This window comes from Halichoerus grypus, chromosome 1 (assembly GCF_964656455.1).
Source record: "Halichoerus grypus chromosome 1, mHalGry1.hap1.1, whole genome shotgun sequence".
Taxonomy (NCBI): Eukaryota; Metazoa; Chordata; class Mammalia; order Carnivora; family Phocidae; genus Halichoerus; species Halichoerus grypus.
Genome location: NC_135712.1, coordinates 199568138 through 199594822, shown reverse-complemented (window position 1 = coordinate 199594822; position 26685 = coordinate 199568138). Strand labels below are relative to the sequence as shown.

At 46.4% G+C, this 26685-nt stretch overlaps 1 protein-coding gene across 5 annotated transcripts in view; it reads right to left on the bottom strand.

The window, feature by feature from the left end:
* Positions 1-828: 828 nt before the first annotated feature.
* Positions 829-26685, bottom strand: part of CDC25A (cell division cycle 25A) — a 28510-nt gene continuing 2653 nt past the window's right edge. The window contains exons 3-15 of one of the 5 annotated variants that reach the window (XM_036068759.2): positions 26300-26342; positions 25573-25609; positions 25004-25105; positions 23096-23215; positions 20228-20362; positions 19595-19669; positions 14414-14587; positions 8046-8144; positions 6502-6564; positions 6308-6406; positions 5133-5263; positions 3031-3142; positions 829-2795 (exon numbers count right to left, since the gene is read on the bottom strand). In XM_036068759.2, the coding sequence (XP_035924652.2) occupies positions 2655-2795; positions 3031-3142; positions 5133-5263; positions 6308-6406; positions 6502-6564; positions 8046-8144; positions 14414-14587; positions 19595-19669; positions 20228-20362; positions 23096-23215; positions 25004-25105; positions 25573-25609; positions 26300-26342 (1331 nt within the window). In that variant the 3' untranslated portion in view covers positions 829-2654. The remainder of the gene's footprint in view (positions 2796-3030; positions 3143-5132; positions 5264-6307; positions 6407-6501; positions 6565-8045; positions 8145-14413; positions 14588-19594; positions 19670-20227; positions 20363-23095; positions 23216-25003; positions 25106-25572; positions 25610-26299; positions 26343-26685) is intronic. The other 4 variants (XM_036068761.2, XM_036068762.2, XM_036068763.2 and 1 more) reach the window with 4 other exon arrangements.

The window sequence follows — 26685 nt, the reverse complement described above, 5'->3', positions numbered from 1 at the left end:
TTTTTTATTGGAACCAGTGGATGATGGCTTGCATACAACACAGTTGCCCCTAATTTTTTTTGAGTTGTCTTACCCAAGATTCTCAGCTCTCAACCAAACTTCCAAGCAAGGATCAGAGGGCAGGGTACATTCTAGAAATAGAACTCTACCTGTTATTGGAGCATAAGACAAACATAGGGTAAGGCTGGGGTTGGATCTTTGCACATGGGCTAGAGTTCAAGTTTAATTTTATAGGCAACAAGGAGCCATTAAACTCTCCAGTAAGAATGGGCTGACCTAATTAGACATTTAGCAAGTTGATTGTGGCAACAATAGGCTAAGCCAAAGGCCAGCTGGCTTTGGCAATAATCCACAGAAGTGTTACCTGCTGAGAGTAAACTTAAAGAACAAAGTCAGGGAGAGTGAGGAAGAGAAGACTGGCTCTGAGTAGATGTTGTTGAAGCTTTTACTTATTTGAAAGAGAGAGAGAGAAGCGGACTCCCCGCTGAGCAAGGAGCCCAATGTGGGGCTCGATCCCAGCACCCTGGAATCATGACCTGAGCCTAAGGCAGACACCTAACCGACTGAGCCACCCAGGAGCCTGGTTTGGGTAAGCTTTTGATGTCCCTATTTCATCTTGCCAATCAATCTGAATGACACGTTTTTGGAGTCAGGGTAGTAACTAGAGGTCATTCTGGCCATCCCTGAAGGCCTGCTACACGGGAGCCCTTTGGCCTCTTGAGGAAATTTGGCCCCCCCTCCACCCCCCACTGGTTTTAGTCAAGTATGGTCCCAGAATTTTAAAGGGAAACACAATTCTCTCAAATCCATCAAGAACTAGGCAGAGAGCATGGGTTCAGGATTTTTTTTATTTTCAGAGCCTGCAACAGCTGGTCAGTAATGTGAGCTAAGCTGGTACGATCTGAAGGCCATCCCACCTCCCTTTCCAGGCATCCAACAGAATCCCTACAAACAAGATTAAAGACCAACTGAGATGTGTCTCAATGTGTGGTGAGAGCGGGAAGAGGCCTTCCTCTTTCTTCCTGTTCCCCTCCTCCCCACTGATTTTTTCTAACAAGATTGTTTTATAGCCAAATGCAACTGGAACCCATAACAACAGCAACAAACCATCTCCGGTACCACTGCTTCCTTCCCTACCTCGGGAGGAGGAAAGGAAGTAAGAGGGGAGACTGGCTCTTGTGTTTAAGAAGAAGTTGGCTACACCCCAGTGGAGCAAAGATGGTGCGGAGGCTGGTGCCTATGGGTGGGGGCGAGCAGGAACCAAATAGGCCTGTCCAGGATCAACCAAGTCAGCCCCAGCTCCTTGGACAGGAGCTGTTCCTTTGAGACCCCCATTTCCACGGGGTTAGATGAGGGGGCAACTAGTGATGATCCATCACTCCCTGTCCCTCAAATTCAAACATGATAAACTCAGAAAGTTTTACCTTCAAAATCCACCACGCTGCCTCCTGAGAAACACATTCGGTAGTCCTCTGTATGCGAGCACCCACAGCCCTCTCCTAATGCCCAGGGCTTCCAGCCCCTCTTCACTCTGGGGTGGCCCAGCGAACACTGATTTGATACTCCCTGACTCGGACAATGACTATTTTTAGAAAATTAAAAGCTACTCGAGAGTATCAGAGTAATCGAAGACACTCAGTGTACACTCCCCTCCCCCCCCCGCCCTGCCCCCCCTACTCTAGGACACCTACGCTACCACATTCCAACAATGACCTGGGGGCGGCCCAATGGAAGCTGCCTGAAGTGCTTTCCTGACTGGGACTCCTATACCAGCCAGCGTCACAGGGAACCGGGGTGAGGAAGAGCAGGGTCAGCCCCCCGCCCCCAACCCGATCTCAGTGGCCTTCGAGGTAGGTCTGGGAGGTTTAGCTTATGTCCTGCAGCCAAGTCTGAGTCCAGTGCCCGCTCCTACCAGTACCTCAGTCCTTGGCTTTAAATAGCAGCGGGCCCAGTACCACAGTGCCTCCTGGGGGTGACAGAGCTCCTAGTTCTGTCCCTCAACACAAGTTTGCCTCTTCTCCCCCATCTTTTTTTTTTTTTTTTTAAAAAGCAGAGGTAGTCCCTGGGATGATAAAACCCTACCCAGAATGGCAGTATTATGACTTAAAGAAGCAGTTAAATAAGTCTCCAGGAGTTAAAAAAAAAAAAAAAAAATTAAAGTGATTGATGAAGTTGAATAAATTAAAGATACGGGTTATCCCACCAAGACCATTCCCTTCCCAGGCTGTCTTTGGCATCTGACCACAGCATTTCTGCTTCCGTTACTTCTCTCCCACTCTCCTACCCCCCCGCCTCAGGAGAGGACAGTGCCCAGCAAGGCCCCAGGTGGTCTGTCCGACGGCGGGGGGGGGGTGAGAAGTCAGAACTTCTTGACTCTGTGCTTGGACCGGTGCTGCGGCCAGTGACAGCAGTGACAGCCTTGGTGGCCAGTCCCGAGGCAGAAGGAGAACGTCTTACAGGGACGGAGGAGGTGCGGCCGGCGGGACGCTCCAACCCCGGGAGCGCGGAGCCAGGGGAAGGCCCACCAGCTCCGGGTCCTCTCTCCACACGTCGTGCACGCGGCTGGCCCCTTCGCTCAAGTTTCTCTGCAGCAAAGAGGGAAGGGGGGAGGCACGGAGGGAGCGTCAGGCTGCTGCTGTCCGGCACGGCCGCCCTCACAGCTTCTTCAGGCGGCTGTACATCTCCCTTTTGCTCTTTTCCCCTGCCCAGGTCCGGCTCTTGGTGCGGAACTTCTTCAGGTCTTCTTTGAAGTCCTCGTGGTGCATGGGCCGGTAGCTGGGGGGCTCACAGTGAGACTGCAGACAGGAGAGGACGAGATGAGGGGCCCCTGGCTCACGCGTGGAAGCCGGCTCCCCCCATCTGGGCTTGCAAGGTGGGGAGCAGCGCCAAAAGCGCAGCACGTTCCAGGGCCCTTCTTTGTGCAGGGCAGAGCCCCAGAGCCAGGATGAGACACAGCCATGACCACCAGCCAGATCAGACTGTCCGAGCTGCGTGAGGGGGGCACCGTGCCCTCCAGAGACTTCCCCTTACCTGGCATTTCAGGAAGAACTCCTTATACCCGCCCTTCAGGACATACAGCTCAGGGTAGTGGAGTTTGGGATACTCGTTACCAAGCCGATCTCTCTCTCTTACGTACCGGCACCTGTCAAGAAGGCAGGCCGCGGCACGGTGAGCTCTTCCGATGCAGAGCAACGCGAGACAACACAGTGAGGGCGCTGGGGCGGTGCGAGCACGCCTTACACAGCTTCCCAGCTTCCCGGTCATTGTTGCAAACAGTCAGTGTTGAGCTGTGCATTCCTGGCCACATGTAATCTTTAGGAAGAGCTCACAGGTGGTGGAAGGGAGACGGTCTCTCTCCAACGGTCCTGCCTCTGAGCTGAACAGCCCTACCGCCCGGCCCCTGCCCAGCGTCCTCCCTGCCCCCACCGGCACCCCATGTGGAGCGACAGCTTCCGAGACAGCTTTCCAATGCAGTCTCCACCCTTGGCACACCCCCCAGCCTCCTCCACAGCCGGGGTCCCTCCCTTACTTCCTATGTAAGCCGGCTGCTTTCTTCCTGTGCCTTTTAAATAGGCCACCCTAGCTCCTGCCTCACGGCGCCTACTTGCACCCTCTGCTTGGACTGAATCCTGAATACTCTTACTAATACCCTCACCTCGCTGTGGCTCCTGACCTCCCAACCCCTGGTACAAAAGCCAAAGTCCTTACAGTGGCCCATAATGCGGTACCCCGCCCCCGCGGCCCTCCCCCCCTCTCTACTCCAGCCACTCTGGCCCCCTTGCTGTTCCTCCAACCTGCCTGGGAGCACCTTCTAACACACGGAGTAGCTGACCTATTTTTTATCGTATTTGTCTGCTCCCGCCCACTTGGAAATGCCAGCTCCCTGAAGGCAGGGCTTTTGGTTCTCCACAGTACCCCGAACACTATCTAGCATGTGAGGGGCAACAGTAAGTACCTGTACCTGAATGAATAATCCCATTCGTGAAGGAACAGGAGTCCTCGCTCAAATCCTACTTCTTCCTGTAATTACGGTTTTGTGCCAAGTGCAGGGCAAATCCCTGCCCTTGGGAGGTAGGGGGGGAGACAAGTCCCTGCTGTAGTCGTGTGTGCTAATGCGGCGAAACAGCAGCTGCTGCTGAAGTCAGGTGAAGCACACGTAGGCAAATGGCCTTTTCTTTTCTTTCTTTCTTTTTTTTTTTTTTTAAGATTTACTTATTTAGGGGCATCTGGGCGGCTCAGTCGTTAAGCGTCTGCCTTTGCCTCAGGTCATGATCTCAGGGTCCTGGGATTGAACCCTGCATGGGCTCCCTGCTCAGTGGGGAGTTTGCTTCTCCCTCTCTCTCTTCCCCACTCCTGTGCATGCTCTCTCTCTCTCAAATAAAAAAAAAAGAAAGAAAAAAGGAAAAAAAAGATTTATTTATTTGAGTGAGTGTGTGTGTGTGTGTGTGTGTGTGTGTGTGTGTGGTGTGGGGGGGGCGTGGCAGAGGGAGGGAGATAATCTCAAGCAGACTCCCGGCTGAGCGTGGAGCCCAACCCAGGGCTTGAACTCATGACCCTGAGAACATGACTTGAGCCAAAATGAAGAGTTGGACTTTTAACCAACTGCACCACCCAGGCGCCCCCATGTGGCCTGACTTTTGAACTGGTTCAAAATGAAAAGGCTGCACAAGAATCCAGGCCTGTGGGCCTATGAAAAGTCTACCTTGGCCCACCCCCGTCAGAGCTGCAGCCCACCCTGGCCCAGCCCCCACCCCCCTCTCCAGCTGTCCCTCAGTTCTCCCAGCACAGACCACACTAGCATCGGAGACAGGGCCGGGCTGGAGAAGGCCCAAAGCCTTGGCAACAGACACTGCTAGGTCAAGCCTATAAAAAGCCACACTCAAGGAAGCTGCTCATCACATCAAATGACTGCTTAATAGGTAAGAATTGGGGAAAACATCTGCTACACATGAATTTGAACTTTCACAGAAGCAAACAGTTACATGTATGCCGGCTAAGGTATGGAAATGACTTGGGAGGTGCGAGAGGGTGCTCGGTGTGCTGAAGTACGCCCCGAGTGTGAGCCTCCCCCGCCTCATGCCCCCTGTTACCGCGGGCCCGTGGCCCAGAGCCCAGCTGCACACAGCACTCACATGCGAGGGCCTCGCTCAGAAGAGAACTCGCAGTGGAACACGACAATGACGCGCTTGCCATCAGTAGGTACGATGGGCTTCTTGAGTAAGAAGTCCTCAACCTCCTCTTCCATGTGCAAGTTCACCGCACCCTGTGGAGGCACCAGAGACTCCTTTGGCACCTGTGCGCATCATCCTTGCCAATAAGGATTCTGTGAGTCATCTTTAATTGGGCACCTCATATTCTGTTACAACCATGATGGGCACGATGGGTATTTATGAATTCGGGACTTTCAAAAAGCCACCGAAACAGTGGCAAACACTAATGTTATATTTAATGTACCCCTTTACTGTATTTCAACACTATTTTATTGGTTAAAAGATTTAAGTTGGCACAACCAGTTACTTTCTTCCTGGGAAACCATGTCCCCACACCTGCCCTCCACCCTGCAGCTTAATCCAACTATAGACTTAGAGGCATCACTAAGTCTGGCATAGACTGGGACATGTCACCAGAGACTGGCTTCTAGTCAGAAGCCTTGGGGTGCCCAGGCCTGGCTTGGAAATCAGTGAGTACCACCTAGAAATGCCCTTGATGGTGACGGTGTGAGGCACAGGACAGGGAGCATTTGCTGTACAATGTGGTGGAGTAGTGTAGGCCAGGGAACATTCTTCAGTGCACCAGGACTCAAGGCCCCTTTTAAAAATTCTCATAACCAGCATATGAGCTAGTAAGCAGCCAGGTGTCACCACCCGCCTTTATTTTACTTTTTACTTTTATTTACTTTTTAAAGTAGGCTCCATGCCCAATGTGGAGCCCAATGCAGGGCTTGAACTCACAACCCTGAGTTCAAGACCTGAGCTGAGATCAAGAGTTGGACGCTTAACTAACTATGCTACCCAGGCGCCCTGACCACCCCTCCACCTTTTAAAATCACACATCCATGGGGCGCCTGGGTGGCTCAGTTGGTTAAGTGTCTGCCTTGAGCTCAGGTCATGATCCCAGGGTCCTGGGATGGAGTCCTGCATTGGGCTCCCTGCTCAGCGGGGAGTCTGCTGGGTCTCCCTCTCCCTCTGCCTCAAATAAATAAATAAAATCTTAAAAAAAAAAAGTTATAAAATAAAATCACAGATCCTGTCAGGGCTCCTACGCCTCCCACAACAGCAGAGCTCACAAGCAAACCTCAGGAACATACCTTGATGTGGCCTCCCTCATATTCATATGGGTACCGGCAGTCAATGATAACAAATTCTTTAATGAGGTTGGCAAACTTGCCGTTTAAAACAGATGCCATCTGTGGAGAGAAAGCCCAGGAGAATCAACTTTGGCTGCCAGAAACAACTAGGTTCAAATACCCCACAGGTGGCAGGATCCAAAAAGATGACTTACAATTTCTGGAGAGATGTATTTTAAATCCTGATGTTTCCCAGCAACTGTATGAAAGAGATAACCCTTAAAAAAAAAAAAAAAAAAAAAAAGATACTTAGCAAATCTCAAGGCCTATAAATGCAACATTTATACTGCTAGCCTGCCTGGTAAGAGGCAGCTTTATACACAAACCTTAATAGTACAGGCAGGTTACTCATCTAGGCACTTCATTAACATCCTGACATCTCATTTTCGCACACACCAACAAGGCATATTGTCCTTATTCTCAAATGTAAAGCTGGGCAACCCTATCCAAGGATAGCTAGCTAGTAAGCCAGATGTAAATACAGAAACCTCAGGTAATTTCCTTCCCCCTACTTGTCAGGAACCTTCATCTCAGTAGCCAGATTGTCAGGAACATGGTGTTGGGCATTGGAGATGGGAAAAATGAGAACTTGTCTGGCCTTGAGGGGAGAGACAGGCACATCAGCAATTACTCATTAGGGCAACTGGCTGAATCAAAAGCTCACCCATCCCTGTGGCCATGTGCAAGGTCATTATGACAAATATAACCAACAGCTTCAATTCAAGTGGAAGGTTCCACCAACAAGGACACACCCAGTCTTTGCTCGCTCTTCCCTTCAGATAGAATTGTCTCCTGTTTTTAACCTCCTTATGTGTCCCCATTCCTTCAAAACTCAGCTGGCTGAAATATGACATATGGCCCAGACCCATACCTTCCCCACTCTTCTAGCTGAGACAGCCCCCCTTTTTTCTCCCAGCCTGCTTACACTGCACTGACCTTCACTTCCATCTCCCGTGCGGTCCATGGCACGGCAGCTCTTACCACATGAGAAGTGTTTTGAGGGAAGGACTGGGTCTCATACTGGAATCTTTCCCTAACATGTAACAGTAGTGCTTCAATAAATGTTAGCTAAACTAATGACTAAGAAATTGATCTAGTAGCCTTCATGTCCTGTCTGGCTACATGAGCTGCTATCGACACGTTCTCTGTCCCACCCTTGTGTTTCACCACAGTCCAAAGGCAGCCAAGTCCTCCACTCGGCAAATCCGTACTATCAGGCCATCAGCAGACCTTCCTCTGCACTTCCCTGAGGGCCTTCTCCCTCAAAGGCTGTGCTTCTCTGGACAACAGAGAAATCCGTCAACTTCGGATCTTCTAAGATAACCTTTCAATACACAGTCGTGTAGTGAGGCTATAGGTTTATTCTTGCTTCTTTGTACTTTACTGCATTACTATTTTTATAAGAGAAACACAGTTCCCAAAGGGCCTGGCCTTTGGGCTGGAGCTGAGGCGGCTGGTTGGTGGCTTCCTACTTCGTCTGGTCAGTACCAGTAAGGTTGACAGTCCCAGAGGGACCAAGATACATCAGATCGTGAGTCTGTTTCCTTATCTTTAAAAACTTCAAACTATGTCCCCTTGGGGGCACTGCAAGAGCCACCCCAGGGAGGGAGAAAGGCTGAGGGGGGGGGGGTTCTAGGAAACACCCTAAAGCCCAAATCACATAGCCAGAGCAGCTCTCCTTGCGTCTGTTTAGAATTACCTTGGAGAAGTCACCTATAAGGTCCCTTGGGTCATTATCCAAAATGTTCTCAATGGTCCCCTTTGGGGAAGATGCCAGGGATAAAGACTGATGTAGAATCTGTAACAAATCAAAGGTAGAAAATGAGGCCAGGATTCTGAATAGGACTTTTGAAAACATTCACCTAGAACATGTCTCAGGAGGAGAGTGACATGTAAATGTCTACATTTAGCAAATACTTTTTCTTACTTGATTGAATCTAGAATGAAAAAGAGAAAGTAGGTCACTGACTAGAGGTCTACTATTATTTCAGTGTCTAACTGAAATGTTCTGAAACTAAGTTTTTCTTCTTCCCTTTCTAAATTTTTTAATTTTTTAAATTTTTAAAAAAGATTTTATTTGAGAGAGAGTGTGCGTACACACAAGTAGGGAAAACGGCAGGCAGAGGGAGAAGCAGGCTCTCCGCCGATCAGGGAGCCCAATGTGGGGCTCGATCTCAGAGCCCTGGGACCATGATCTGAGCCAAAGGCAGACACTTAACTGACTGAGCCACCCAGGCACCCCTCCCTACCTTTTTTAAAAAGGGGAATTAAAATTAAGGCTAAGTCTATGGAGCACCTGGGTGGCTCAGTCGTTAAGTGTCTGCTTTCAGCTCAGGTCATGGTTCCAGAGTCCTGGGATCGAGCCCCACATCGGGCTCCCTGCTCTGCGGGAGGCCTGCTCCTCCCTCTCCCACTCCCCATGCTTGTGTTCCCTCTCTCGCTATGTCTCTGTCAAATAAATAAAATCCTTAAAAAAAAAAAAATTAAGGCTAAGTCTAAAATACATATTTTTTAACTCTCTCCACTGAGAAGCTCTAGAGGTACAATGAGCATTCCTAAAGAATACTGTGGTCTCTGAATACTATTTTCCACTAAAAGAAACCAGGGCTTGAGGATGCCTGGCTGGCTCAGTCAGTGGAGCGTGTGACTCTAGATCTTGGGGTTGTGAGTTCGAGCCCCATATAGAGTGTAGAGATTACTTAAAAATAAAATCTTTTTTTCTTTTTTAAAGATTTTATTTATTTGACAGAGAGAGACACAGCGAGAGAGGGAACACAAGCAGGGGGAGTGGGACAGGGAGAAGCAGTCTTCCTGCCGAGCAGGGAGCCCAATGCGGGGCTTGATCCCAGGACCCCGGGATCATGACCTGAGCCAAAGGCAGATGCCCAACGACTGAGCCACCCAGGCGCCCCATTAAAAATAAAATCTTAAAAAAAAAAAGAAAAGAAAAGAAACCAGGGCTTTTTGAAGATGTAATTGACTCCAGGTTGGGACAAGAAATATACAAGATAGGGGCGCCTGGGTGGCTCAGTCGTTAATCGTCTGCCTTCGGCTCGGGTCATGATCCCAGGGTCCTGGGATCGAGCCCCGCATCGGGCTCCCTGCTCCGCGGGAAGCCTGCTTCTCCCTCTCCCACTCCCCCTGCTTGTGTTCCCTCTCTCGCTGTGCCTCTCTGTCAAATAAATAAAATCTTAAAAAAAAAAAAAAAGAAATATACAAGATAAACCTGGAATGCCTTCTGATAGTAGCAAGGAAGCTACCAGACTAGTAAGGCCATGTCAAAAGGGCTAGTCATGGGGTGGTAAGGATTTCTTAAGCAGGACCCAAAAAGCACTAAACATAAATAAGATTTGATTAACTGAAACACATGTAAAAAATCAAGAAATTCTGTTCATCAAAAGAACAGTATTAGGAGAAAAAGCAAGCCAGAGTAGGAAGATATACAATCTCTCAATAAAAGATTCATCTCTGAATACATAGAGTACTCCCATAAATAAGAGATAACCCAGTAGAAAAATGGGCAATAACTTGGACTAGCAATACAGAGAGGAAAATCCAGGACCAAGAAAAATGACTATTAGGGCAATACAAACTAAAACTGCAGACACCATACACTCACCAGAACGGCTAAAACTAAAGGGATGAACAACACTAAGGATACTGGAAGGATGCAGAGTGCGACACTCATACACTGCTGTGAGAACAACCATGCTGGACAACGATTTGGCGGAGTGTCTACCAAAGCCAAACACATGACTAGCCTGGGACCAGAATTCCACGAGAAATCAAAGTATATGTTTACAAAACAAAATTGTACAAGAATGTTTATAGCACCTTTATTCATAGTTGCCAAAACCTGTGAACAACTACCCAAACATCAACTATGGGACAGATAACCTGTACTCTGTTCGTGGGATGAAATATTATACAGCAATGACAAAAAAAAAAGGGGGGGGGGTCACTCAACCATGGATAGAGACAACACATGATTCTCACAAAAATAATGCTGAACAAGAGAATCCAGACATAAAAGAAATATATACAGTAGGACTCCAAGGATACAAGGTTCAAATACAGGCAAAATTCAGCCACAGTGGCTGAGTTCAGATCAGTGTTACTGACGGGGGAAGCATATGAGGGGCTCTGGGCTGCTGCTAGTGCTCTTTGCTGGTCATAGCTGGTATTTATGGGGGTATGTTCCCTTTATTTTTTTTTTTAAGATTTTATTTATTTATTTGACAGAGAGAGAGAGATAGCGAGAGTAGGAATACAAGCAGGGGAAGTGGGAGAGGGAGAAGCAGGCTTCCTGCTGAGCAGGGAGCCCGATGCGGGGCTTGATCCCAGGACCCCGGGATCACGACCCGAGCCGAAGGCAGACGCCTAACGACTGAGCCACCCAGGTGCCCCGGGGTATGTTCCCTTTAAAGAGATCCAGCATTCATTTGCCTTTCCCAAGGGTGACCAAAGAGTTTGATGCGCAGAAGTTTCTCTTTGTAGGAACATTCTGCCAATAAATGAAGAATGATGGAACTGCAGGATCACTTTTTGAAACCTTGGTTAAATGAAATCTAGGCAATAATCATCAATGGCTGCCCGGTGGTGTGCCGCCTGATCAAAGTAAACAAATCACCCAGGAAATAGTCATGCCAAAGAAATGGAACTCCAATCTGATGAAGCCTTCCTAGAGTGTAGGTTTATGGGCAATACAGAGGATAGAAGACAATGTTAGAAGATCCCATAGGACTGGGAACTTACAGGACAGCTGGCCTGAGTTCTTCAACCAAAAATTTCAAGAAGTAAACAAAAAGATGGAGCACAGAAGCCCAAATAACAGACTAGCGACCAACTGCAATGCATAGACCTTATTTCAACCCAGATTTGAATAAATAAACTGGAGACAATTAGAAATGATATTGGGGCGCCTGCGTGGCTTAGTTGGTTAAGCATCTGACTTGATTTCAGCTCAGATCATAATCTCAGGGTCGTGAGATCCAGGCCCACATCAGGCTCTGCGCTGGGTGTGGAGCCTGCTTAAGATGCTCCTTCCCCCTCCTTCTGTCCCCTACCCTCTTCTCTACTAAAAAAGAAAAATTTAGAAACGATATTAAGAAAATAAAAAGGTAAATCCCTAGTATGGCAAGAGTACAAGGAAATGAATATTCCTGGATATTTAAGAAGCTTTATGGAAGGCAATTTGTTGGCATGTATAAAATGCAAAGTTTCATAAATGTTCCTGCCCTTTAGTTTAGAATTTTTTTTTTTTTTTTGAGGGGGTGGTACAGAGGGAGAGGGAGAGAGAATCTTAAGCAGGCATCACGCCCAGCACAGAGCACGATGCGGGGCTCCATCTCACAATCCTGAGATCATGACCTGAGCTGAAATCAAGGGTTGGACGCTTAACCAACTGAGCCACCAGGAGCCCCTAGAATTCCACTTTTTTTTTTTAAGATTTTATTTATTTATTTGACAGAGAGAGACACAGAGAGAGAGGGAACACAAGCAGGGGGAGTGGGAGAGGGAGAAGCAGGCTTCCCGCCGAGCAGGGAGCCCGATGCGGGGCTCGATTCCAGGGTCCTGGGATCATGACCTGAGCCAAAGGCAGACGCTTAATGACTGAGCCACCCAGGCGCCCCGAGAATTCCACTTTTAATTAGAAAAAGTAAAATGCTCATCAAGTATTAGGTAACTAAAACAGATTATAAAACGTAAAACACCAGGCCTAGGTATTTTCATGGTTGTTGTCTAGCTGACTTTTTTTTATTCCCCACTGAGCAGGGAGCCGGATGCGGGGCTCGATCCTAGGACCATGGGGATCATGACCTGAGCCGAAGGCAGACGCTTAACGGACTGAGCCACCCAGGCACCCCTTTAGCTAACCTTTTAAGACAACTAGTGGTTACTCAAACCTTTTCATGCTACAGAAAACATGGGCAGTTCTCCAGTTTATTTTACAATGCTTAATACCAAACCTTAATGCCAAAATCTGATATAAGGACAGTATAATGAAGGAAAAACGTGTTTAATAAAAGCAATTCTACATAAGCCAAACATGACATTTCATTAAGCAAGAATAGTTTTAAAATCAGGAAATCTATGAATACAAGCCAAAATGTATAAACAAGTTAATAGAAATGGAGTAATCATAGCTGGGATGCAATAATGTTTTGAAGGCTTTAGTTCATGGAATAAACACTGCAAAGGAGTATAGGATTTATGCCCAGAGAACCATGACTCTATAAAGACAAGTCACGCACCTAAAGAAATGGCTAATGGTCAATAAGAAATGAAGAGATGCGGGACACCTGGGTGGCTCAGTCGGTTAAGCATCTGCCTTTGGCTCAGGTCATGATCCCAGGATCCTGGGATTGAGTCCCACATTGTTAAGCGTCCAACTCTTGAGTTTTGATTTTAGCTCAGGCCGTGATCTCAGAGCTATGAGATCAAGCCCTGAGTCAGGCCTGCTTAAGATTCTCTCTCTGCCCCTCCCCCCATAAAAGAAAGAAAGAAAAGAGAGAGAGAGAGAGAAAAAGAAAGAAAGAAAGAAAGAAAGAAAGAAAGAGAAAGAAAGAAAGAAAGAAAGAAAGAAAGAAAGAAAGAAAGAAAGAAAGAAAGAAAGAAAGAAAGAAAGAAAGAAAAAATAAATAGGGGGGATACAGTAAATGTCCATAGCTTTTGCCAACAACCCCACCTATTCTCCCCAAAATGAACATGCAAGGACAGCAAATACTGTAATTGTTTATAGTGTTTGAACACTAGAAACAATCTAAATGTTAATGAACAGAAAAATAGCATATCCATAACAAGGATTCTCATGCAGCTATTTAAAAATAATTTACATTTGTGTACCGAACTATAGAAAGTTCCTGATAGGGGCGCCTAGGTGGCTCAGTCATTAAGTGTCTACCTTAGGCTCAGGGCATGGTCCCAGGATCCTGGGATGGAGCCCCATATCGGGCTCCCTGCTCGGCGGGAAGCCTGCTTCTCCCATTCCCGCTCCCCCTGCTTGTGTTGCCTCTCTCGCTATGTCTCTGTCAAATAAATAAATTAAATCCTCCAAAAAAAAAAAAAAAAAAGTTCCTGATATATTATTAGTAGAGAAAGTTCCAAAATAACAGGAAAACAAACCATAACAAACTATGAGCAATTGATCTGATAGAATTAGATATGCTGAACTTGACACCAAAGAGGATACATATTTTTTTGAGTATAGGTGAAAGTTTTTACAAAAATTAAACTTTTATTAGGCCACAATAGGTCTGAATTAAAAGTAAACAAAGGAATTAAAACACTTAGAATACAATGAAAAACACTACACAGTTGTGAGACAAACTTAAAGTAGCGGGAAATTTATAGATCCAAGTAGACCAGGACACAGTGATGCAGCAAACCCAAAGAAACAAACCCTAAGGAAAGTCTGTTCTCCCTAGCCAAGGGACTAGGAAAAGGGCCACCTATCAAGACAGAAAACTTTTAGACAATACCACCACCGTAGCCAAACACCAAGGGAAAAATGATGGCCCTACACCATGCCTGGTCAGCAAGCGGGGAGCTTACTCGTCCAATCCTTGCCCAGCTGTAATGAAGAGCCCAGTCTCCACCTCACCGGGATGGTGTCAGCAGAGGCCTAGCGGGGACCTTGAACTCCCACTCCTGCCCAGCAATAATGAGGCTTGCCCCCACCGTGTCAAAGGAGGCCATGTTGGGGAACCTGACCTTCCACCCCTATCATCCCTGCAGTATCAGAGGCCTAAACAGAAAATTTACGTAGACCAGAGTCTTATTAATACCCAAAATACATAGGATACAACTGAAAAATCACTTGTCATACCAAGAACCAGGAAGATCTCAACTTGAATAGAAGCCAACACCACAACATGGATGCTGGAATTACCCGGTAAGGATTTTAAAGCAGCCATCCTAAAAATGCTTCAGTAGCCAATTAGGAACATGCTCGAAACACATGGAAAATAGTTAAGTCTTGGCAAAGAAAAAGAACGAAATGGAAATTTCAGAATTGAAGAATACAGTATCATTCTCCTTGAGCAAAAAGGCACCTGCAAAACTCACCTGCTGGGGCTTCTCTGGACTGGCTGCCTCTTCAGCACTGGCTCCAGCCATGCTCCTTCTCCGCTTCGTATTTGCGGGCAGGTGCTCCTCTTGAGATCGGTCTGGTCTTTTTAACACTGTCCGGGCGATGGAGCTACACGTGGAAGAAGAGTCAAACAGCTTGCATCGATTGCCCTACGGGGGAAGAAAAAGAGACCCATCTTCCATTAAAACCTGCTCACTTGAGGGGCACCTGGGTGGCTCAGTCAGTTAGGCAGTCGACTCTGGATTTCAGATCAAGTCATGGTCTCAGTGTCCTGGGATTGAACCCCTTGTCAGGCTCTGTACTCAGCGGGGAGTCTGCTTCAGGATTCCCTCCCCCTCTGCCCCTCCCTCCCCGGTTGCTGGAGCTCTCTCTAAAATAAATAAATCTTAAAACCAAAACCAAACAAAAACCCCTGCTCACTTGGACGGTAAAGAGGATGGGTCAAGGGCTTCCTGGGATGGTTTAAAATTCACCCTAAGTCAGGAAACAGACACTGTCCCTTCCTCTAGTCCCAGCGACTCCTGGAGGGCCTGGCACATAGTAGCCACCGAATACCTGGTGCCCAACGAACATGTACACAGCTGACATGATATGGAGATGAAGAAGACAATCCGCTCTCAAAAGCTGTCTACACAGGGTCCTAAGAGTCAAATAACTGTTACCCTCTAGATGGGAAAACATTTTTGGTTTGCCTCCTCCTCTCGATAACTTGCACCTTGCTTGAGTAGCTCAACAGATTTTAATACCCCACCTAAATCCAGAAAAGGTGGGAGGTAGCTGAATGTGCTAGAAAACAGGGCCAATAAGGTGTTAACATAGTGCTAAGGGTGTAAGTTTGCAAGGAGCCTGGGTGCACAGAGAAGCAAGTGCCTTCAGAATTGTGTTCAAAAGTTGGTCTTTCTAGGACGAATTTCCCAGAGTCCTAGGGCAGCCACTCCGACCAGTGGTAGAGACAGTCTAAATTCATGTGTCTGTTTATGACTCAGTGTGCCCCGGCCTGGCTTTCCCTTCCATGCAGAATCTTCTTTCATACCCCAGTAAATCGCTCCTTTTCAAGCTGATACTACAGTTTCGATGATGCGTCCTTGAAACATTCAGGTTAATCCCCAGCAGAGTGTGCCACTCCCAGGCCAGCTCTCCCAGAGACCACGGATTTTCTCCTAACTTTTCTGAAGTTTCTTTTAATGGAATGTTTTCTGAAAAGCAGGACCAGAGGTTTTTTTTTGTTTTTTTTTAAATTTTATTTATTTGACAGAGAGAGAGGGAACACAAGCAGGGGGAGTAGGAGAGGGAGAAGCAGGCTTCCTGCCGAGCAGGGAGCCCAATTCGGGGCTCAATCCCAGGATCCTGGGATCATGACCTGAGCTGAAGGCAGACGCATAACGACTGAGCCACCCAGGCGCCCCCAGAGATTTTTTTTTAACCTAGAAAAGCTGGAAGCATTTTTGGGAAGGGAATTCACTGCTTTCAACAGTCTCAGAGGGAATTGTGAACTCCTCCAGGGCAGAAACCACAATTCCAATACAGCCCAGCAATTGTGAGTCTGCAGTCAGTGTCCGTGCAAGGCAAGTCCTCGCTGTGAAGGGTCCCAGAACTCGATTGGTAATTTAAAAAATCCAATTAAAGGGGTGCCCGGGTGGCTCAGTCGTTAAGCATCTGCCTTCAGCTCAGGTCACGATTCCAGGGTCCTAGGATCAAGCCCCATATCAGGTTCCCTGCTTGGCAGGAAGCCTGCTTCTCCCTCTCCCACTCCTGCTCGGGTTCCCTCTCTCGCGGTCTCTGTCAAATAAATAAATAAAATCTTAAATAAAAAAAAAATCCAATTAAAAAAAAAAAACAACTGATAGCCATTTCCCAAGCTTCCTCACTCTGTACATAATTTATGTCTTTCAAAGTAGTAAATTTAGTCAAAGCATATATAATGGGATAGTCCATTTCCTCATAGCTATGCATGTTAATCTAATTTGTAAGTGGTCTCAAAAGTATAGTTCATTTGTCCCATATTTATATATAGTTCAAGGGCCGTGCTAGTTTAAAAATGTAAGGATATCAATTTATATGTATACCTAAGGGTGTGGGGCTCTGATTTTGTACTGTGATAGTATCTAATTTTCACCAGGCGTTTGCACACTAGGTGAAGATGTGTCCCTGTGCAGGTCTAGCCTCGCTTCTAGCTTTGTTTGAAAGTATCCCTGATGGAAACAGAAGTCCATAGGCTATATACTGATAGAAAGTCTGTGAGTTACTGCTGTTTGGCAAGTGTTGTGCTAGATGATATGGAATATAAATACATGAGAAAGATTAAAAAAAAAAGGCAAATAGTCTTCAGACTTGATGCTTGAAAAAAAAGATTTAATACTTGAAAAGTCTTTTTCCAACTACCTGGATGTTAGAGCCAGCAATAAATGTGGTCCTTCCCCTAATCAAGACTCCTTGTTTTACAAACTGGGAAACATGCAGACAGATGAAATGCATCTCTCAAGGTCTGCATTTGTGGGTGGCTCAGGCGGGGTCTAAACCCAGATCCCTAGGTCCTATCATTCCACTTGACCTTTGGTTGTACTCACCTAAGGTTGCATAATTGAGGGCACACCTCTACCATCCCAAACGCTATGGAGAAGATGGGAGACCACAGGTTCTCTACCCACCACGTACTTAAACACACACAAAGACACCCAACAAAATTGAGGATGTATTTTAAGAGTGTCTCTCCATGGGCGCCTGGGTGGCTCAGTTGGTTAAGCGACTGCCTTCGGCTCAGGTCATGACCCTGGAGTCCCTGGATCGAGTCCCGAATCGGGCTCCCAGCTTGGCAGGGAGTCTGCTTCTCCCTCTGACCCCCGCCCCTCATGTATACTTTCTCTCATTCTCTCTCAAATAAATAAATAAAATCTTAAAAAAAAAAAAAGTGTTTCTCCCACTGACAACTTTGGTGTCATTGTCATGACTTCTTCTTTACCACTATTACCCCTAAATACCACCCGTTCCTAATTGATAATTCCTTCTATCTGTTCCCTCCTCTCTCCGTAATTCAGAAAATAAGCACTTGAGCACTTTGCCACATAGTCACAACTGACCCCTCCTCCCTTCCAGTTAACAGTCACACTCCACGAACCCTAGCGTCCCTGGGGAAAATCCATTTAAACCCCTTAGACTGGCAGACCAGTGACATCCGTCACAACCTCGCCCCTGCCCACCACACGTCCACGTTCTCCAGCTTCACAGGGCTACGCAGATGAACTGTTCTTTCATGAATCGACACATCCTGCCCCCCAAGTTCCCACACACCGTGAGACCCTTGGCAAACATGCCTTCTCTGCGGGATCGGCCCCTGACTTGCTCACAGCACATGGCTCTTTCCAGGGTGATGCACATTCCTGCCCTTGAAGTGCCCACGAGGCCCACCCGTTCGATGGGATACACGTGGCAATACATGTGTGTTTAACAAGGCCACACACACAGGGTAAGCTGTGGTCTGCTTCACCATTGAGGGGCTCCATAACTCCGCGGCTACCCCGCGACGGAGATGTGGCAAAGTAACCCACTGCTTGCTGTTTTACTGCTTAAAGTGTCAGGTTTTAATACGGGGACTGAGTTAAAGGTGTAGCTGAGGGACGCCTGGGTGGCTCAGTTGGTTAAGCATCTGTCTCGGCTCAGGTCATGATCCCAGGGTCCTGGAATCGAGCCCCACATCGGGCTCCTTGCTCAGCAGGGAGCCTGCTCCCTCCGCCTGCAGCTCCCCCTGCTTATGCTCTCTCTGACAAATAAATAAATCAATCTTAAAACAAAACAAAAAAACCCCACAAAGGTGTAGCTGAGGATGACAGTGGGGACAAACCCTATTTGGGACAGGACAATGTTACACAGGCTATAAAAATGGGTAATTAAGGACACCGGCTAGAAGGGAAGCCTCAATGTGAAAGCACAGACTGAGTTCATCTACTGACGCCTCAAATTCCTGGCTGAAGCCAATGTTGGTGGCCACAGCAAGCCACTTGCCCCTTCTCAAACTCAGACCACCTCTCAGAGCAGGTTAAGCCGTGAGGTCTGGGCAGAGGTGGCTCTGCAGAGGTGCGAAACAGAGCTTCACAGGCCACTTTCGGACCCCATTCCAATGACGTAGTCATCCAAGGATGTGCTTCTATCAGTAACAGTTGTAACCAAATGCCTGGCTGGGTCAAAGGCAATTCTAACTTAACCTAGGCAAAAGAAACACAAATATCTGTCCTAAATATGAGCTGCGGGTGAGTCTATACAGGAGAAATGGAAAAACATAAAAATGATATAAAACTTCAACTTTCTACGGGTAATACTCTCAGTACCCTTAAGCTCTGAAATAATCCTAAACCCCATGTGGAAAATACCTGTAGTAAAGCAGAATCTTTGAGCAGAAAACAGAGATAAAGCAGTGTTCCAAACGTTTGGCAGACTTTGTGCAAATGTTGGAAAGCGTGGACAAAACAACCAAACAAGCTGAAGAAAGAGGAGAGCCAGAGACCCAGGGACAGAGGACAGCCAGCTCCCCACCTTGCAAACAGGAGCTCTAAAGAGCTCAGAGTGCCCACGTAGGTGTACTCCTCAATAGCTCCTGGGGGAGATGCTGTGTTTTGAGGCCGAACAAGGCCCCAGCCTGTGAACTCAGCCTCATTCAGGGCCAATCCCCAGACTATCCGTACTTGCACCCACAGCTTAGAACACAAAAGTGCCATCAATCACTGTCACTTGTGAGGAATTCAATTTAGCAGATGTTTTCCTGAGATCTTCAACTAGAAAGTAAGAGAGGTCAGAGTTGAACAGAAAGGACATTAACACACACACACACACACACAAGACATTAACTTGACCAAGAATGGCTGGGATAAACTAAAAATTATAAAAATAAGAACTACATGTGTATATATCAGCCAGACTTCCTCACACACCAATGAGGACAAAAGAAAACTTAAAGAAACAGTGTAAACAGTTCTCTTTACACAAGAGAACACTAGTGACCAGTCAAGGGAAAGGCCCATAGACTCAAAGACAGAATCAAATGAAACTATTTTTGATCCCTGTGGTGATGTGGGCAGAAAGATTAGTTTTCCATTTAGTCTAGTCCACTCTGTCCCAGAGGCCTAATTACTCGAGGCTCTCTCCAGACAACGGGAACAACTTACAAGGTTTGTCGTTCTTCTCATGACAAGGGGAGCTGTCCAGAGGCTTGCCATGCACGACGGGGTCTCTTCATCATTCTAAAAGAGAAAAACTATTATAAAGATCCAGCAGAGACTAACAGTTTGAAGGCATTAGGTGTGATTCTGCCTGAGGAGTATCAGACAAGCCTGGATAGGAAGCCTCTAATGTTCGCTCCTCTTTCCCACTGCCCAGTATGTTAAGGTCAGAAGAGCATCATGTTTCTCAATTCGGACATCTGAACGTGTAGCTAAAAGCACCTTCTACCCCAAGGGTACATGAAGAGGTAGCCTCTGGCTCTCCAGCTTCACGCCAGCTCGTCTTATACTCTTCTTGTTCCAGGTCTCTTGTACAAAATAGACTGTCAGTTCCTTCAGGGTATGAAGGATCCTCTGGGTGTCTTCTTTTGAAGAACTGCCCCACTTCCACCTCAGATTTAATTAGACTAGGAGCAGAGTCTCAATAAATTCTCACTAAAAGAACAAAAATATCAGCCACCCCAAAGCCCTGGGGAATTGCTGTTCCTTCTCACAGGACTTCCCCAGGGTACTTAGGGGAATGGGCAGGCGCGCGCGCGCGCGCACACACACACACACACACACACACACACACAGCACCTTCAGATTCTCTCCATCAAGAAGGTCCATGAAGCCATCGTCCTCATCAGACAAAGTGGCCGTCACAGGAGACTGGGGCATAAAAAGAGGAACGAAATTCCCTGGTTCGCTGCCATCTCTTTCATTGGAGGAAAGCTGGAAGACAGAATTCACGGCTTGTTAATAACTGATCAGATTGGATTTCCTTGGATGGGTCATTAGATTTTATGAGGAAAACATACTGTATTTATTAGCAGTAAAATTTTAGCAGATACTCATCAAAGGAAAATGCAGCCTAAGATGATAAAGGATTTGATGTCTACACATAGTCCTGGGTAGAATCAGGCCTGGAAGCCTTCACAAAAACCTCTTCTCAGAAGCAATTCACCTTACAGTGGGATGTGGGGAGAGCCTCTAACGAAGGGCAAGGTTTGCTTTACCAGAGGACTGTAATCAGTGAACAGGGATCAACATGCAGGTTGTGATACACAGTAGGATAACCTGCTGCAATGAGGAAGGCTGAGAAGATACAATCTCTGCCCACAGAATGGCCTAGAGAATGCTTATGTAACTCTAGCTCTGAAGAGGGGCGGGGAGCGGTAAAGGGGGGCCTGGTTCTACACAGTCTATCCTAGTCTGTTAGACTTGGAGTTTAAATGACAAGTGCTGTTTTTAACTGAGGAATTACTGTGTAGTGGACACTATGATATGATCTTAAGTGTTCAGTTCCATTTAAACCTCACAACACAGTAAGGGGAGTACCTCCTTTTCCACTTATTTAGCAAATCAGGAAACCAGTGCTTAAGAGAGGTTACCACAAGACCACATGGCTCACCCGTTTGACTCCAAAGCCCAAGCTTCTCTCACCACATTTTCTCCTAGGAGAGAGAACTGCTCCTGGAGTAAAAATAGGGTATCTCACTAGGTGACACTATGTTGTTGTTTGAGGGGGAACCCCCATCATAAAACTAATATATTATTTAATATAGGAAATTTAGAAAGATGGCTCATAAGTCTACCATCTAGAGATAAACATTGCTGGGGTGCTTGGGTGGCTCAGTCGGTTAAGGGTCTGCCTTCGGCTCAGGTCATGATCTCAGGGTCCTGGGATCAAGCCCCACGTGGCTCCCTGCTCAGAGGGGAGTCTACTTCTCCCTCTGCCCCTCCCCCCTGCTGGTGCTCTCTCTCTGTCAAATAAATAAGTAAAATCTTAAAAAAAAAAAAAATTCTAGAGATAAACATTACTAATACAAACATTGCTGATAGTGAATTATATCTTTTCTAGGTGCTTCCCAAAGCCAGGAAAAATGTTCAGAGATTTATCTTTTCCCACAGTAAGGAGGCAGTCTCAACCTAAGTCCTACAGATAATCCTTGAGACACAAATCCCTTTGCAATAGAACTGCATTAATCCCTAAGCTGCCCTCTCGTTTTCGGCGTCAACTGCCTACCTAGGGAGGGATCCTTTCTGCAGCCAGCCTCCTCTGCTTCAGGCACCAGCTTGCTTCACAGAAGTTCTAGGCTGCCTCTGATCCTCCACAAGTGCTCCTGAGCATGCTTTGGGCACACTGGCAAGTTTCCAGCTAGCAGAACCAAGGGGCAGGTAACTTTATCGTGGGGCAACACCCTCTGAAGGCTCACACTAGAATACCAGTATTTGTGGGAAGCCTGGGTGGCTCAGTCAGTTAAGCGTCTGCCTTCAGCTCAGGTCGTGATCCCAGGGGCCTGGGATCGAGTCCCCATCAGGCTCCTTGCTCAGCCAGGAGCCTGCTTCTCCCTCCCCCTGCTGTTCCCCTGCTTGTGCACCCTCTCTCTCTGACAAATAAATAAATGAGTTCTTAAAAAAAAATTTTTATAATACCAGTATTTGTGACCTAGGTTCTGGGATCCCTAGTGCACATGTGATACAGCAAATGACAGACATGTCACCTATAATTAGGGAAGGCTAGGTGACCACAATAAACCCCGATGTGGTGGTCTTCAAGGGCACACTAAAGATATTTAGTTTTGGATACCCAGTACTTAAAGAATTACTGTGTAGTTGGGAATCAGTAGATTTTGTTAAATCCTGGTCTTCTGTTATCTGTGTCCTTTGGCAAATCAGCCAACCTCCCTCACCAGACTTTCCCTATCTGTAAAATGGGTTAACTCCAGCTACTTCACAGGCTTATGAGAACATATATAGAAGTGCTTTGTGCAAATGCTAGACAGAGCAAGGATACTGGCTGAACCCAAACCTCAGACCACAAGCCAGACTGGAAAGCTGTATTTTCACATGCAAATTCCCAGGAAAGACTGGAAACCAAATGTGGTCATCTCGTTGGGCCTTTCTAGCCTTAGCTGTCAGATCACCAGTACGCAACTTTGGAAGCAGTGACGCCTCTTTCTGGCAAAGAAATAACCCTGGGGTAGGTGGCCCCCAATTCTGTCAAGTAGCCCATAGGTGGTAGGTTCACTGGAATCCCCAATAGTTCTTAATAAACCACCTTTGGGAGAAGCCAAGTGCTGTCTCTGAACAAAACCACTCTGGGAAGTACCTCTTAGCACTCAGGAGGCACTATGAAAGAGCAAGTTTTAAGACCTATAATCCCACCGTACACACATTTAGAAGAATGACCCAGGATGCCCGCAGATTATTTCCCCAGAATTGACAAGGTCAAATATTCCTTGCTCAAGTTCAATATTCCAAACAGACCATCTCTCACTCTGCTTCTGCCTGTCTGCTCTCCAGACACAGCAAAAACACCAAAAAATGTGACAGTCTAGTTTCAAATGACAAAGTCAAGTTAAAGACAACAAGAGCTACTGTAGTGTCTTCGACTCCGGGTTCAAGAAGGTGCTTCAATTCTGTTCCCATCAGGAACTCCCCTGTGAAAGCCAGGGCACATACCATCCGAGCTGGGGCAGAGTTCTGCCTCTGTGTGAAGAGATCTTTACTCTCCTCAAGTCCATGAGAATGCAGGCAGCCACGAGATGCCGGTCTTATTGGCTTCTTAAACTCAAAGGCTTCCTGCAAGACAGTAGAGTCCAGACATATTCCACTGTCCATGAAAACCAGGGCCTCAGCTGTAGCTCGGTGAGACAGCCAAGGGAGCAGGCACTGCTCACCTTTGTAATTGCCTCCAAACTAAGGGTTTACCCATTTCTGAGCTTAACTCCAACACTGGATCTGTGTCACGAAGAATTTCACAGACTTTGTCAACAGCTGACTTCCAAGGCAGCATTTTATCTCTCACCACAAAGACTATTTCCTGACACAAACATAAATATCGGCCAAGTATACAAAACACTGAGTTAATAAGCTAAATCCAATCAACAACTTCCTAAAATCGAAAGCAAAGGGTTTCAATATAATTGCCCGTGAATGGGGGCAAAAACTTTTCACTCTAGATTTGAAGATTTTGTATTTTCCACCTTCTTCCTACCAACAGGAGGTAATTATTTTCCACTTAAAGTTATTGTACTCCATACTCAAAGCAATGGAAAATTAAGAAAACTACTGTTTTTACTCAACATGAATGAATTGCACATGTTGAGTGAAAGCCAGAAGTGACAGAATACATTCTGTATGATTCCATTTACTTCAAGTTTGAAAGCACTTATAACCCGCCTGCCTAAAACAGCCACTTCACTTGTGATGAAGTGCTCAGCAAATATCAGAGTATGTATAAGCCAACACAGGACTAAGTACTTTCTATGCGTTAACTCATATAACCATCACCGATCACCCCATTTTACAGATGAGGAAGAAACTAGGCCGTACAGGTTAAGTGATGTGCCTAAGATCACAAGAGCTCTTTAACCACCATCTATGCTCTTTCCCCTCCAGAACAAAATTCCAAGCGGGCAATCCTGGGAAAAGCCACGTTCAGGGGAAAACCAGGCATCAGTACAGCTTCGGTGTGTCCAGTAGAAGGCAGTACACGTACACACACACGCACGCACGCACACACACGCACGCACGCAAGCACGCCGAGGCAGTGCTCCAAGCACTCAAGGCAGGAACTCACTTTATGTATTGTCCCTCAGAACCACTCACAAGTTGCTAAGGGAATCACTGGGAGAATTCATGGAGGCAGTAGGTTTTACACGAAGTCTGGAAGATGATAAGGATTATAAACTGTGGCATTTTAGCAGGGGATGGAAAAGGGGAGGAAATCAAATGGGGATATAGTGAGAATGAAGGCTGGAAAAACTGAGCCAAGTCACGGAACTGTTTTGGGTGCTTACCCTGTGCAGTGCACCTGGCAGGTATGAGAGAAAAGCCAGGCCAGGTGTTCCTGGACTTTTGGATGGACCACCACAAGCTCACCCTCTAAGGTACCAGTTCAGTTACTCTGTGATTCCCTGAGACTTGTTGGCCCTGTTCTTTCAAATACTGCCAAGAAGCCTTTTCCTAAGCTTACAACTCATCCCAGGGTGAGCACAAAGAGGCAGGGCCTGGGCAGACCCTTCTGGATAAAGTATTCATGGATACAATTACTCCTAAGGGCTACCATCTGAGCAACTCCTCCCTGCCAGGAACCACTTTAAATGCTTTATATACATTATCTTATTTAATTCCATAATGCCCTACAAGTTACTGCTACTCATATTTTATGAACAAAGAAATGAAGAAGCCTAAAAAGAAGTAATGGGTCAAGGTCACACAAGCAGGATTCAAATCCAGGTTTCTCTGACTGCAGAGACCATGCATGACTTTGGTGAAGGTCTAGTTTCCCAGAAAGCAGCCCAGCCACTTCTCTAAGCCACCTCTGGCTTTACCTCTATCCTACATTAATACATTGAGGCCACTCACGTTTTCCTTGTTCTCATCCTGGTCCATCAGCTGAAAGACATCATGGTCAAGAGAATCAGAATGGCTCCTCTTCAGAGCTGGGCTACATCCCAAGAGCTTCTGCTGTCAAAATGAAAAAAAGACATTAGGGTACATAAATGACAATTCAATGAAACTCACGTTCAAAAGAAAAACAAAAATGGCAGTGGGGGGGGTGGGGTTTATCTCCTCACACACTGCAGGTGGTAACCAAGAAATGTGGCCAGGGTTCCACCTTGCCACAACATGGGGTAGGAGATCCCGCTACATGGCTTCCCACCTAACCTCACAAGGTAGGTCTACAGCCCTCTCAGCAGAGATTTAGGGTGCCAAATCAATCCAGAAATATCATTTGCAAAAAAAAAGAATACTTCCTGTATCTAACTGGTAGTTAGAACTGAAGGTGAGGTTGTTTAGGTGTTTTGAGTGCTTATAAGACTAAGGAAAAGCAGTCTTTGCTGTCTAAATTAAGGTCTCCCATCAAGGTCATACTGATAGCTAAGGAGACAGATAATATGAATTAGCTCAAAATAAAAAGGGAACTAACTTACAGGCAGGAAACTTATTCTCCTCATGGGATTTTCAAGGCTGCAATGAGATCAGAAGGTAAACAATGAGAATAAAACAAGAGAGAGGTATTCATTATTAGCAGATGCAGTGGTCTAGTCTATAGTTTGGGGAGGGGGGAGTCAAACATCCCCATTTTAGGCAAGATGGAAGAACAGATTTCTGAGGCTGTCCTGTTCTCACAAGCACCCCCAACATTACCGGGCTTCTAGGTAAAAAGAGCAAGCCCAGGTTTTCTCTTAAAATACACATTTCTCGGGGCACCTGGGTGGCTCAGTCGGTTAAGTGTCTGCCTTTGGCTTGGGTCATGATCTCAGGGTCCTGGGATCGAGTCCCACATCAGGCTCTCTGCTCAGCAGGGAGTTTGCTTCTCCTTCTCTCTCTCGGATAAAGAGATAAAATCTTAAAAAAAAACAAAACAAAAAAACCCCACATTTCTCTTAAGTCTATGATGCCAGAGGGTGAAGTAAGGGTTTGGGCAAGACTCGAAGAGAACACCACAAATTACAGCTAAAATAAAGGATGGGAAGTCCTAAAAACTGCTGGCACAAACAACTCATTCTCTAAAGGCACCAGACTTATTTATAGGATCCACAAGTCTTACTCGGGTCAGCTAAATCCAGGGCTCCCATCCAGAGCACAAAGAATTTCAATAAAAAATTAAGAAAAGTCTTTCCTAAGCACAAATTTTTAAAACCAGTGAATACATACTTTTCTTTACTGTCCAAGGGCCCAGGAGAATCCAGACAGAAGCCTGTGGGAAATAATAAAACCTCAGGAAATAATACATGAGACACCATTTTGTCATTAAAACAAAAATACTACTAGTACTGTTTCCTTAAGCCATCAATCAAGACTCAGGCTTGGACTTTTGCCAGAATTAAAGTGGCATCATTATCTGATTGTCAAAAACTTTGTATCTGCACAAGTCTTAACATTTTCATGGTATATCTACCAATCCCCTTTTCCTACTTACAAATACCATCAAGGGAATAAGTTGTGACAATTAAACATAATCTTATGATGACTGGTTGGTTATTCAGAGATTACCCAGGTAACTTTCTGTGAGTGCTGACCACGGAAAGAATAGGTACTGG